At 49.3% G+C, this 14,338-nt stretch overlaps 1 protein-coding gene across 4 annotated transcripts in view; it reads left to right on the top strand.

Moving 5' to 3' along the window:
- Positions 1 to 14,338, top strand: part of AMOTL1 (angiomotin like 1) — a 148,142-nt gene that overhangs the window by 91,183 nt on the left and 42,621 nt on the right. For all 4 annotated transcript variants that reach the window (XM_035009357.1, XM_035009358.1, XM_035009359.1 and 1 more), the window contains 3 exons: positions 6,047 to 6,338; positions 12,206 to 12,350; positions 13,864 to 13,953. In XM_035009357.1, the coding sequence (XP_034865248.1) occupies positions 6,047 to 6,338; positions 12,206 to 12,350; positions 13,864 to 13,953 (527 nt within the window). The remainder of the gene's footprint in view (positions 1 to 6,046; positions 6,339 to 12,205; positions 12,351 to 13,863; positions 13,954 to 14,338) is intronic.

Raw genomic sequence — 14,338 nt, 5'->3', positions numbered from 1 at the left:
GTTGGTTAAGCGACTGCCTTCGGCTCAGGTCATGATCCTGGAGTCCCAGGATCGAGTCCCACATCAGGCTCCCCGCTCAGCGGGGAGTCTGCTTCTCCCTCTGACTCTCCTCCCTCTCATGCTCTCTGTCTCTCATTCTCTCTCTCTCAAATAAATAAATAAAATCTTAAAAAAAACCCAAACATAGTTGAGTTAACCCGTTAAAAACATATTTTTAAAAACATGTTTTAGGGGCGCCTGGGTGGCCCCAAAGGTCAAGCGTCTGCCTTTAGCTCAGGTCATGATCCCGGGGTCTTGGGATTGAGTCCCGCATGAGGCTCCCTGCTCAGTGGGGAGTCTGCTTGCCTCCTCCTCTCTCTGCCCCTCCCCTCCAGCTCATGCTCTCTCTTGCTCTCTCTCAAATAAATAAATCTTCAAAAAATTAAAAAAAAACATGTTTTAGTTAGCTAAAACCATTATCATTTCAACAGGTAATCACTATAAAAAACTATTAATGAGATATTTTACATTTTTGGTACTAAGTCTTCCGATTTTGATGTATATATTCTACACTTCCTGCACATTTCAATGCAGACTAGCCGCATTTTAGGTGTTCGGTAGCACATGTAGCTCGTGGAGCTAGCTCATGGCTACTCTTTGGGACCGCACAGGTCCCAAAGGAGGTAAGACTGTGTCTGTGTCGAGAGAGAGTGCCCTGACATGTCCAGACATCATCTTGAAACGAGCTCTTGTTCTGTGTTGTACGCCAGGAAGCCTCTTCAGAAGCCAGAGGTTCTGTGGCGCTAGCGTGAGCTTTGATCCCTTACTGAGGTCGAGGATTAGGGACTGCAGTTCTCATCCCATGGTGTTTGAAGAGGAAGGGACACTCAGGGGTGGTTCTTCTTGCCTTTCTCCTAACACCGATTATCACTGTGTGGTAATGACAGAGACTGTAACAGGTATTAAGTACTTCCCTCAGGATAGACACGGTATGCCATGCTTTATATGCCTTATCTCATTTAATTCTCGCAACAACCCCGTGAGGTAGGTGTGATCATCTCATTTAAAGGTGAAGAAGTTAGAGACTCGCCCGTGGGTCCATGGTTAGAAAGAAGTGGAGGCAGAGAAGAGACCCCATACTGAGGAACAGTGCTCTCCTGCACTAACATAGGAGGTAGCTAGCCCCTATGTGGTGGGAGTATGGCGGGTTCTAGACTGCCCAGTTCAAAGCCCTTTTTTTTGCCTTGTAGTGAGATCTCAGCTTTGTGAAACCTAAAGTTTGCATACTTTACAAATAAGATAGTGTATGCATGAGAGCAGTGAATGCCCCATGTTTATGAGAAATCAGTGACCTAGTGGATGTGACATGCTAATGTGGCACATTATGTCCAAGTGTCAAGTAAATACGTAAGATTATGAACGAGCTTGTGTGTGAAGGCTTGCGGTATGCACAGAGGAACAAATGGGCTGGTGCTTAGATGTCACCAATGACCCTGTTTCTCCAATCCAAATAACACTGTCACTCCCATTTTGAGCTGCATTTTGTGGTCCCAAATACATAAGAAGGGCAGTGATGGGGCTCCTGGGTGTCTCAGTTGGTTAAGTGTCCGACTCCTGATTTCGGCTCAGGTCGTGATCTCAGGGTCCTGGGATGAGCCCCGCATTGAGCTCCACGCTCAGCTGGGGATCTGTCTCTCCCTCTGCCCCTTGCAGACCCTCCTCCCACGCTCATGTGTGCATGCATGCACACTCTCTCTCTCACCCTCTTGCAAATAAATAAATAAATAAATAAATAAATAAATAAATAAATAAATAAAATCTGTAAAAAAAAAAAAAAAAGAAGGGCAGTGACAAGGAGTTATGTTATTATATTGGCAACATCATGATTTGAGATTCTACCTAGAACCAATTATCCAGAACCAATCTAAACACCAGAGGTCCCTTCTTTAATAATACAATGTTGAGGGTTTGGCCATTACTTGAAAGCACATTAAGCATATGTGGTCTCCCAACCTGCTCTTGGGCTTAGGGGCCAAATCAGCTGACACAAATGTATTGGGTACCAACCTAGTTTAAGTCATCATTTTCTACCCTCAAAAAACATGCATGCTAAAAATTTGGGAGAAAAGACAAATGTATGAAAAATTACATAATATTACATTTAAATAAAAATTCAGGAGAACAAAAGACTTGATAAAGGCCAGTGGTAGTAGGTTGTCAGGATTGTGATTTAGGCCGCTTGTAAGTTTGGAGGAAAGAAATGGGTACCAATTCTGGGGTCGGGCTATGTGCAGCATGGCCCAGGTCATTGACAATGACGGGCCAGTCTGTAAGACTTCCCTCCATGACCCCCATAATTTCTCATAGATGTGACTCTTTAAATGCTGTTTTTTAAATGCATCACTGTGGACTTAGCTTTGCTCAGACATATTTAAGTAACTGGTCAGTTACTGGTCAGTTGGGTGGCACTTGGGAAAAGGTCACTCTCTGCGCTGTTCTGAGGCTCGCTGAGGTCCTTGAGAAAGGAGCAGGACCTGCATGGGTACCTGCCCTGGTTTTTGTGAGCATTAAGTAAATGGAATGTGGTGCCTCACAGATAGCAGGGACCCACGATAAGTGCTAGCTGAATGCTCGCTGGAGACAAGACACTAGCCTGTGAAAGACAATAATGTGAAATGTAAGGAACAGCCCACAAGAAGAACTCAGAGGTAAATTTCCAGCCTCCGTGCTTCCCCTGAGGCTGCTCAAGCCTGCAGAAGGGGTGGTGCTTTTGTGTTGGGGTGTAATTGTGGACACCTCACTGTGGTGTAGTTGCTCCTAGTGGGCCCCAGAAACCCAGGAGCAAAAGACCAAAGAGTGGTTGCCTTCCCTCCCCGCTCTCACCAGGATAGGGCAATAGTGAACCCTGTGGACTCTCGAATCAAAAAGCCTGGGTGTGGATCTCCTTTATGTTCCTGTTCTCTCTGTTCTATTTTGTAAGTCACCGTCCTGTGCTTTGTTTTTCTCATCTAAATGGGCTGATAATGAGACCGATTTTAGAAGGCAATTATAAAGGTTAAAATGAGATGCTGAATGCAAAAAGTGCTCAATAATTGTTAGCCGTAACAGAAAAAATGTATTGGACTTATGCATGCCATGCTCGGTGCTAGACTTTTCATTAGGGGCTGTGGGATTCAGATGATAATAGTAATGGTGATTATAGCTCACATTTGTCCAGTGCTTACTTTGTGCTGGCCTTTATACATATTATTAACCCCTTAAGTCCTTTAGCATTGAGCTAAGTAGTACATAGTCTCAGGAAGTCAAGACACGTGGTATCAAATAAGCTAGCTCTGTGACTTCACAGAAGGAAGTCAGGCTCACAAGTAGATAATTATAGCAAAGAATTCTACTTGCAGGTGTTTCTCAATGCATATTGGTTCCCATCCCATCTTTTTCCCTTTTCTTTGTATCCCCATTGCTTGGGATGTGGCCAATCAAGAGCATTATCTTTGGAAGCTGAAGATAGGTTGTTTCTGGTATGATCTCATGAGAAATTGTCCTGTTCTGTCCCAACACTCCTGCCGCCCTCATTTACCCTAAGCCCAAATCTACCTGGTCCAGATCTTTGATCTCACCAACCCATTGGCAGAGTAGTGGAGCCAAGGAATAGAAGTTTGCTGTCCTACCTGCACATCATCCATTGTGCTGTTTATTCAATGTGTAACTCAGTTATTTATGAGGCCAGTGTTCTCTTTAGTAGAAGAGTTCCCATTTTGAAAAAGTAGTTCTTTTCTGTCCCCTAAACTTCGCAAACACCCTTTTCCTGCATTGCCACTCGGGTGACTAGTCCCCATCATGGATGACTTAGGCTGGCATTCAGGAAACACTTCCTTTTTGTTCTAGATCGGAAAAAGATGAGAAGATAAGCCCACAGTTGACCATAAGTGAGTCCCAAATCCCAGAGTTTAATGAATGTTAAAAGATAGAAGCCCCAACCCATAGTTGCCTGGGCCCAAGGGAGGCCCCATGCTTCAGACAGTAGGGATGCAGGGTCATCTGTGCCCACCTCGGCCCCAAGGAGACATGCTACATTTGTCCTTTGCCTTGGATAAAGTGTGAAGGGAATATCTGGGGCTGGGAATGGACATCTGCCTTTGAATGGAGGCCGTGTAAGGTGTGGTGTTTTGCCTCTTGCCAAGGCAACCTTTTTCCATGAAAAATACCCTGTAGGATTTAGCCAGCCTGTAGGAATGCACTTGCTCAGTAACAGATCTGGGAGCCCACTAAGGAATTAAGAACCGAATTGAGCTCCACGGTTCTCCACCTTGCCTCGGGGAACTTAGAACCTAGCTGTTTGAATGGGAAATGGAAGGGGCTTTCTGATTGAAGGCATAAGGAAATCTAGTTGGGAAATATCTTCCAAGCTGAGGTTGAGAGACCTGGTGTTCGTTACCATAGCAAGGCCTGTGGGAGGTCTCGTTGTTAGGATCTGCTGGATTGCTTCTGAGGTCGTCTTTGAATGTCTGCATATCCATGTAGGGAGGCCTAAAGTGACCCCTGTCAAATTTCCTTCTAGAGTGCGACATGTAGCTGCCAGGAGGAATCCTGGCTACAAGAGATGCTTACAAAATGAGTGATACAGAGGCCGACAGGGTCCCAGAATATTCCAGCAAGTATACTTAAAAGGAAAATAGAAGGCCAGACGGCCTCCTGGGCAAAGCAGGGGGAGCTCTGAGAGCTTTGGCTACAGCTAGCCACGAGGAACGGGAGGCGACACAAGTAAGCATCAAAGACTGGAAGTACCAGTTAGCTGGATCTCCAGAGGACTCTGCCCTGTGATACAGAATGTGGGTGATTCAGGGGTGCTGATAATTCTTCACACTCCAGTTCCCAGACTGAGACCTAAAAGGTTAGGGAGGTCAAGAAGTCCCAAGTCTGCAGAAGAAAGGCAGCTGTGGTTGGAGAACTAGCCACCATGACCGTCTTTGCTGCTTATACCTACAAGAGTTGTTGGTAGGAGCCCTTGGCGTAGGCTGGGAGAAAATATGATGATTCTTATGGAACAGGTAACAGAATAGTGAGGTGGGGATTGTTGGGGAGTGGAACTCGAGATGGCAGCTCACGGTTTCAGATAGGGGAGCTAGAGCCCGGGCTTTGAACCATCTTTATAGCGTGGCTAAGATCCCCAGACCTCCTCATCCCAGCAGATCAAAACAAAAGACTTGTCTCTTCCTAAAGACTTGCCCATTTCATTGGATGGTACCCCCTGTCCATTTGTGCGAAGCCCCAAATGTAGGAGTGATTTCTAAATTTTCCTTCCCTTCTCTCTCGCTGTCCATGATCTATCCGGATGTATCCCAAATCCATCCCTAATTGTCCTTCTGCTACGGCCTCGTGAGACTCCCATCAGTTCTCACCGAGACCACAGCTCGGCCTCCCTGTGGGGCGCCCTGCGTCCCTTCCTGCCCCTGTGCATCTCATCTCCGCACCACTCCGTGGGGCAGCTCCTCCAAGGCCAAGGGCTACACCCCGAGGGCAGGGTTGGCCTTGGCTTACAAAGGCCCTTGCCCATCGTTCTCTCTGGTCTTACCTTGTTCCGCTTTTGCTGGCCGTGCTTCATATCCACAAGTCTGCCTGTGCTAAGTCCTGACTTAGGCCCCATACACTAGGCGATTCCCCTACCTGGAACGCTCCTCTGCCTCCTCCTTGACCCCCTTGCCCCAGCCACTGGCTCCTTCTTGTCTGTCATTCAGACTTCAACTCAGGCACCCACATCCCCTTCCCCTCTCAGAATGAACTAGCCACTTGGTCCCTCGCTGTCACATTACCTGGTTTTGTTGGATGGATCACCTGTGTCCGTCCCCGAGAACGTAAGCTTCGTGAGAGCAGGGCCCTGGCACCCCCCCCCCCCAGCCACCCCAACAGTGCTGATCCAGAGGGAGAACACATTACCTGTCTGTGGGTGAGGGCCTGGACACGGAGACGTGCGCGGCGGCCTGTGGCAGCGATAGGCCGGCTCTTGCTGGGACTTTGTCCTCCCGCCGCTTTCCTGGGGTCTGATGCCTGGTCTCCGCTTCCCTTGCAGCCGCCCCTGCCAGCTCCCTTTCCCGTCGACCATGCAGCAGCACAGCCCCATGTCCTCCCAGAACCCCCCGGTCAGCGGGCCGCTGCACTCCGTGTCCTTGCCACTTCCGCTGCCCGTGACCCTGGCGGCTCCGCAGCCCCCGCCGGCCGCCTCGCCCAGCCAGCAGCTGGGGCCTGATGCCTTCGCCATCGTGGAGCGAGCCCAGCAGATGGTGGAGATCCTAACCGAGGAGAACCGGGTGCTTCACCAGGAGCTTCAGGGTTACTATGACAATGCCGACAAGCTCCACAAGGTATGTGACTTCCCGAGGGAAGGAGAGGGAGAAGAAGGTTCTCTGGGAGGGTCAGAATTTTTTACCCGCTCATCAAGGGGGGGATGCCCTGACCCACGGGCCCTCAGTGACCCCTTTTTATGCCAGGTGCCGTGCAAAGCTTTAGGGAGACAAATAAATAGGAGGAGCTTACAGTCCAAAAGAGGGAGCGTCCCCTGAGCTCATCCCTGCAGTGGAATGTCAGGCGGGTTGCAGGAGGTACAGGTACGGGGGGAGGGGGATGGCCTGAGTTCAGTAGTATCCCCCCGGGTGGACGGCGTGGAAGAGGGAACACCCAGAGGAACACAGAGGAATGGGTTGAGAGAGACAGGTCTGTCTTTACATCCAGGGTTCTCAGACAGGAGCCAGGTGATCGCCATGTGGGTTTCATTAGCTGGTCTCTGCAGAAAGCAGCATGGCCTCAAGACCGCAGGTAGAGTCCGAGCGACTGCCTGCCGTCCATCCTTCTGTTTGGCGTTTGTCAGGTGGGGAGATGCCGCTCGATTCCAGCCCGTGTTGTCATCACGGGAATATCCGAGTGTGCGGCAGCCTTCATGCTTAGGGCTTTATGCCGAGAGCCACAGTCAGTGGGAGAACTTCCAGCAAGATGAACTGTCGTAGGCAGTGATTTCACGATGCCCCACGTGTCAGCACCTGAAATGCTTCCGGTCGCACAGAAGAGGTGAGGGGGGCAGAGGCACTAGGCTGTTTGAGAGCAGGAGAGCCACAGGGCCCTAGAGTTTCCTTTCTGGAGACCTGGAGGCCTGCGTGGTGGGAGTGATCTTATAAGAGCCTAAGTACCTGGCTCTGTCCTGGACACTCGGGGGCTTTTATAAAGAGAAAAGGTAGGAATATAAACCCCGCCTGACTACAGGAGCATTGCCATTTGGTCCCAGGTGACAGTTAATGCCCCTGGCTGGCTGGCCCGCATAGCGTTCCTCTCTCAGGTGAGGCGTGGTCTTTTTGCTGGTCGGCGTTTCAGAGTAGTGTCTCTGATTTCCTGGAAGTACACAGCTGGGAGCAGTGGGTTTGATGGTGCAAATGTTCACAGGCAGAATCTGCCCCAGCACATTCGTGCAGAGCTTCCACCGAAAGGGTCTGGAGCTCCCTGGAGTCAAGACCAGACTTGGCTCAGAGAGCTCTGGATGCCTTTCCTGGAGGGGAAAAAATGAGAGCCAGAGAGAAATGGGCTGCCTGAAGTTTGCGGCCTCACTCCCACCCTGGTCGGACCCCCGAAGCTGGGAAACAAGCTCGCTGTCTCGTGGCCTTGGCTGTAAGTCACTGCTCAGGCTCAAGCTTGCCTCTGACACCTCTGGGGGCAGCTTCCTTCTAGAAGCAGTCTGCACATTGGGAAGGAGCTCCCCAGCCCCTCCTGGGAAAGAAGTCGTTCTTTCTTCTCCCTAATGAAGCCCTGTGGCAGACAGGTTCAGGAGTTATGCAGACCCACCTGAGGGCAGTTTGGTTCTGGGTCTTTCCACATGGATGTCTTTGAATGGTAACGTGGAAGGCACAGAAATTGGGAGGTCTTGTTATTCTTCATTGACTTGTTTTATTAACATACACTTTTTACTGACCTGTCACAAGCATCTCATTCTTGATTTCGGTGCACGTTTCTGTTTTGAAAAACCAAATCAGTCTCCCAGTGACTCAGCTTCCTGGCACAGGGGATGATTCTTAAACTTAGTGGCCAAAAGGATTCTGATGATTGAAAAAGGAAAAATCAAAAGCTGTTACCCTTCTGGAACTCAAAACTCCTTTAGTCCCTTGAATATTATAAATGGTTCTATGGTTATTCCATGTCATTAATCAGTCATATGTCCAACTGGAATTGTCAGTTCGAACACGCAGATTTTGATGGAGACTGCTGTGTTCATCACTAGTCCCCTAGCTGTTGTCAGCAACTAGGAGCGAGAGACACAAGGGCTGCCTGAAGGCTGTGACTTAACATTTCGAGGCTTGTGTCCCCGAGGTGGGCCTTGTCCCAAGTCCTCCCTGCTCATGGGCAGCCCTGCTTGGCCGTCTGTCAGCAGGTCTGGGGAGAGGACTGTCGGATGAGGTGACAACCTCACTTCTCAGCAAGGATGACCCTGCTTTGGGTGGAGACACATACGGCGCCGAAGGATGGGGCCACCATGTGCCAGCAATAACATCCAATCCAGGATCCTCGCAGTGTTGGGAGCCCTTGCAGGATTCATTGTAAGGGCAACACCAGAAATAGATGAATTTTTAATGACAGGCCTTAGCCTATGCATCCTGTGCCAGGAACGCAGCGGGAAAGAATGACTAAACGTGGAGCCTGCCCGAGCGCAGCCTAGTTAGGAAGACCCTGTTTCCAGAGAGGCACAAGGTGGTGATTATCACTGTTAGTGTTGGGATGATGGCTGAGGACCCCCAGAAAGAGTAGCTGTTTGTAGTTTTTCCTTTTGGCCACTTGTTTTGCTTCTCTTTCCTCCTGGTTTCCCTGAAACCTAATTAATGGACAGAGTTTGCAGCGGGACCAGACTGTGGGCTGTTGCGAGGTTTGGCCTCAGAAGCTGTCAGAGCCTAGGTGGGCATTTGAAGGGGAACAGCTAGGTATTTACGGTTCCCCCAGGCTTGCCTGAGTGAAGACCCTGGTCTTTTGTCAGCGTAACAGTGGTGGCTCTGACTGGGCCCTCTGTGGCTGGGACAGCAGGCCAGTCTTGGTCCTGCGGGTCTCTGGGCTGTGCTCGTGAAGGGGCTCAGGGAAGACACCAGTATCTAGAGCTTGGAGTGGCTGAGGTTTTCTCTTTCTCTGCTCCTAGTTCTGTTTCTGGGACAAGGAGTGCTTGTCTGTGGGATCACAGGGGCTGTGCAGCTTGGCCTGACATAGGCTGGAAGGGAAGGTGGGAGCTGTGGAGGCAGACCCGGTGCTGTCTTCATAGGATCCTACTGGGACTCTGAACTGGCCGGGGTGTTTTCATCTCAAAGCCAGCCTGGCCAGCCTGCCCCTCATCTTTAACAAACATCAGGGGGACTGGTGTTCTGGACGTGGGGGATAAGTGGTTCTCATTCTGAAGGAGTGTGCAGTGAAATCGTAGAGCGTTGGACTGAAAATTCTGAAAATGGTTCTAGGCCAGGTTCTCATGTCCCTGAAAGGAGATCATTCATTTTTTACTTGAATGCTTCCAGAGGAGAGAAGCTCCCTCCTACTGGGCCTACTTCTGGAAAACATAGCTCGGAAATTCTCTCTTCTTTTGAATCAAAATCTGCATCCCTTGGACTTGCTCCATTTAGTCATAGCTCTGTCCTCCCTAACACACTGAAGGGGACGAAGGTCTCCATCCTGACGACAGGAAACTGCCGTTTCCCACAGGAAGTACCTTGTCCTGAACGGAGACCCTTGCCCTTTCTCACTGGGTAGCTACCAGCACGTAACCATATCCCGGTTCCCGACTGTTTTAGGATTTAAGATAGTAAACCATGCTGCCCCAGGGATCCTGCAGTTTCCTTTTATAAAGTGTGCAGAGGGAAGTTCTTCCAGCAAAGGAAAGAAGCCATGATCAGGTGCAGTTGATCAGTGCCTGAGTCTGTCTTTAGGAGTTACACGGTTAAAGATTCATTCATCAGCCTGTATTTGTGTCGGGGGCGGGGCGCAGTGTTAGGGCTATAAGGGCTGTTCCTGCATTCACGGAGTTGACAGATCGGATCAGAGATGTAAAATACGTACGCAGGACAGAATTCCAGCCAGATGAAAGTACTGTGAAATCAGCTTGAGGAAAGTTCCCGTGTTTGGTGTCCTTGAGGAAGGCTCCCGGGTCGTCCTGGGCTTGAGGCAGGAGCACCAGTCTCCTGGGGGCTGTCTCAGCACCTCTGCTGGGCTTCCCTAGCACCAGGTGACGCCCCCTGGCCTGGGAGGGGCCTGTCCCCGAGGCATGCCCATCTGTCCGAAAACAAAGGCCACTTTTTATTGATGAAATTAGCATAGAAACCGTGATATGTTCTGGAGCCCTCTCTTTTGAAAGCAAAATTATAAGGAAGGAACATGATTTGCAGGAGGGCTATGAACAGGAGTCAGGATGTGCTGTTCTCTCTGCTGCCACAGTACCAACAATTCATATCTTTGAAAGAAACAGGTCTGTCGAAATGAGGGGACCAGGAAAGGATCAGCTCTGGTATTAGGAGGCCTTTGGGAAAATAAGCTGGTACCGAGGGGAGCCTTGATGTTCAGCTCCACTCTGGTGGGCTGCCACTTCGCAGAAGCCCCCACACTGTCCAGCCTCTTCACTGGCCTCTTTCTAGGCGTGTCTTCCCAGCTCCGTTGTAACCCCTGGGGTGTTGACCACATTCTCTCTCCTTAAGTCTGTGGCACCCCCAGCTTCCTGTCTTACTCACTGACTCCTCTGTTGTACCTGTGGAGTCTTGACCCCCCACCCCGCCCCACTCCGAAAGTCCTTCCCTCGGGCCTAGCTCCCGCCCTCACGTCTTGCTCTCATCCCTGGACTACCTGTCATGTCAGAGACACGCACTTGACTTCGTGGCCCGGTGCCGTGGCTCCCGCCCTGTCTTCCAACTAGAACGCAAAGCCCCTTGATCTTTTCTGCTTGGCAAAGTCCTGTTCATCCTCTGAGACTTATTTTAAGTAGCATTTTCTCTGAAATCTTTTTTAAAGAAGCCTGTTCTTACCCCTGCAAAGTGACTTTGTCTCTTGGCTGTGAGAGCATCCAGAACCACCACACCCCTTATCACATGCATTGGAAAAGCACATGTGTCTGGGGGGAGGCCAACACTAGACTGTGAGCGCCTCAAGACCAGAAATTATCTTACTTCTTTCTGTATCCTTGGCACCCAGACACATAGAAAATGTACGATAGATATCTGCTCTCTCAGGACATGTATTACTTATAGTTTCAGCGGGGTTTCAGCAGGGGCTTTCTGATCTGAGCGGTTGGGGTACAGGTAGTGGGTGCCTGGCTCCTGGTGACATAGCTCTCCTGCGGACGGACTGAAAACACGGTGCAGGCCTCTTTGTGCCCAGTGAGGGGCGCTAGTGCTCCAGCCCGCCCCACTTGGCCTCCAGTCCCAACTCAGAGCAGCCCTTCATCGAAGTTCCATCCCCCTTTGTCCTGCATTTATGCTATGCAGCAGTAAAATGGGAGTTGTTGAGATCTACATCAAACAACGTACTATTATAGGAGACTCCTGCTAGAACAGTTACAGCTACTTGTTACCGATTTAAATATGCCAGAGATTAAAGGCACAGCCCTTGACTTAGTGAAAAACGAAGGAAGGCCGATCTTCACCCCATATCTTTCAATTTCTTCATATAAAGAAGTTTCCTGTGGTGCATTTGTCTATAATTAGATACAAGTCTTTTGTCCTTATGTAGACAAGTTCATAGACAAAGGGGTAAAAATGCTGCGTAACGATGCCTCTCCTCGTGTGGGTTTTACGTTCCTTGGGGGATGGGTAGGAGGGTCTCTGGAAGAGAACCGCACTTGGGTTCTAGCTGTGGTCCTTGAGTTTTTCTGTACAGTATATCTTTTTCCCTTTTCTAAAGTGAGAAGAATAATAATAGTTATAAATTGCCATACAAAATATAAGAGGTTGAAGTTATGTTTAAATTCACCCCTTCCTGGTAATTGTGCAGAGAGGTTTCCGCAAGGTGGCATCGGGCGGTGCAGGCAGACTTGAGAGGCTGCTGTTTACAGGATCCTAGTGTGGCCCTTGGAGGGAAGAGGGTGCGTGGGATCGATGGCAGCATCTGTAGACGGTGCAGCCGGAGATGCAGAAGGAAGACACCGCCTTCACACGTGTCAGAGAATTCAGTCTAACGGAGGCACCAGTGGGCATGGCAGGAATCCCACTTTCATGCCGCTTCTTTCTTGCAGTTTGAAAAAGAACTTCAGAGAATTTCAGAAGCCTATGAGAGCCTGGTCAAGTCCACGACCAAGCGGGAATCACTGGACAAGGCAATGAGAAACAAACTGGAAGGCGAGATCCGAAGGCTTCACGATTTCAACAGAGACCTCCGAGGCACGTCCAGCCCCATCCGCATGCTCCCTGCCCTAGACTCCCATGGAGCTGGCGGCCTGCCTTCCAGGCCACACTGTGTCCAGTAATCTCGGGAAGTCCAACCACCTGGGGCAGGGGTGCTCAAAGAGCAGGATTGTTCTTTTCTTCCTGTGTAGGTTGTGGGTGGCTGCCCTGGGCCCGAGAAGTGGCAGCCTCTATGCACGAGTCCATGAAAGGGAGGGAGTGTGTGTGCAGCTCCTTCCCTCCTTTATTTTAATTTTAATTTTATTTTATTTTAAGATTTTATTTATTTGACAGAGAGAGACACAGTGAGAGAGAGAACACAAGCAGGGGAAGTGGGAGAAGAAGTAGGCCTCCCGCCGAGCAGGGAGCCCGATGCGGGGCTCGATCCCAGGACCATGGGATCATGACCTGAGCCAAAGGCAGATGCTTAACGACTGAGCCAGCCAGGTGCCCCTCCTTCCCTCCTTTAAAAGTACTGAACGGTCTATGTCAAATTGACTCCGTAAAATAAAAATAAAAACATAACTTCAAAATTAAAAACATAATAATAAAAGTACTTAGCAGTGATTTGTGACTATGTGAGGGAGACTGTTTGAAAAGACCAATGTTGGACGCCCAGCCCTTCCCACATCAGGCTGTCATTTGGTAGCATTCTTAGAAAGCTACCACTCAACACTTGCTAGATACAGTATAGAAGACAGACTCAGACAGCATCCTCTTGGAGGAAAAAGAAAAGCCCCCAGTTGTGAAAAGAGTAGATATATATAAACTCCCCGAAAGCTGGAAGCCAACTGCTGTAGAATGTTGGCACTCTCCAACACAGAATGACTTAACCCGTAACATTTTACTTGTTTTTAGTGAGCTAAGCCACTTTTCAGTTGCCTTGTTGGTGAAAATAATGTCCTGGTGGTCTCTAGTAGCTAGAGCCTGCCTTGCCCAATACCACAAATCCTTTTGTCTTGGGAATCACGGACATTCAATAAAGACTTACTAAACCGAATTACTGAATTGAATAAATGAAGATTTACCAAGTGGTTTGAGCAAACGTAGAACTCACTAGGTAGAATCTTCATCCATTTGGTCATTTTGACTTTTTTTTTTTTTTAATTTTGATTTTTAGTTCGTTGTTTTTCTATTTTTTGCTTCCCAGCTGCACTTGGCAGCACGGGCTAACCGTAGGGTTGGCGGTCGGGGGTAGACTAGGGCTGGGTCTGAGGCCAAGGACACTTAGCCCCTTTTCGAGGACTTCCAAACAGAGGTTCGCGGGCCTTGCAGGGGGCGATGCAGTTCTCAGAACCTGTGCTCGCTCAGCTGCCTCCCTCTGCTGACACCAGATTGCATGCAGCCACACAATGTGGCATCTGAAGACTTTTTCTTTGGGTATTTTGGAACCTATTGTCTCTCCCCAAGAGGGATCCAGTTTGGGGCTCCTGGCACCCATGACGTTTCTTGCTGGGATGGTGACTTCGATCTACATGCACTTCTTTGTGACCATGTCTTCTCTGTGCAGATCGCCTAGAGACGGCCAACAGGCAGCTGTCTAGCAGGGAATACGACGGGCACGAAGACAGAGCTGCAGAGGGGCTCTACGCTTCCCAGAGTGAGTCCCCACGTTTCTCTGTCCTCACATTGTTATTCTTAAAAACTGGGGGCCCGAGGAAGGAATCTTGTTCATTTTAAGTAGGTTTCTTTTTAATTTTTATTGTTATGTTAATCCCCATACATTACATCATTAGTTTTAGATGAAGTGTTCCATGATTCATTGTTTGTGCATAACACCCAGTGCTCCATGCAGAATGTGCCCTCCTCAATACCCATCACCAGGCTAACCCATCCTCCCACCCCCCTCCCCTCTAGAACCCTCAGTTTCTTTCTCAGAGTCCATAGTCTCTCATGGTTCGTCTCCCCCTCCGATTCCCCCCCCTTCATTCTTCCCCTCCTGCTATCTTCTTCTTCTTTTTTTTTTTTTTTAACATATATTGTAT

The sequence above is a fragment of the Mirounga leonina genome, unplaced genomic scaffold (genome assembly GCF_011800145.1).
Source record: "Mirounga leonina isolate KUSES-001 unplaced genomic scaffold, KU_Mleo_1.0 Mir_153, whole genome shotgun sequence".
NCBI lineage: Eukaryota > Metazoa > Chordata > Mammalia > Carnivora > Phocidae > Mirounga > Mirounga leonina.
This window is presented reverse-complemented; position numbering and strand designations above follow the sequence as displayed.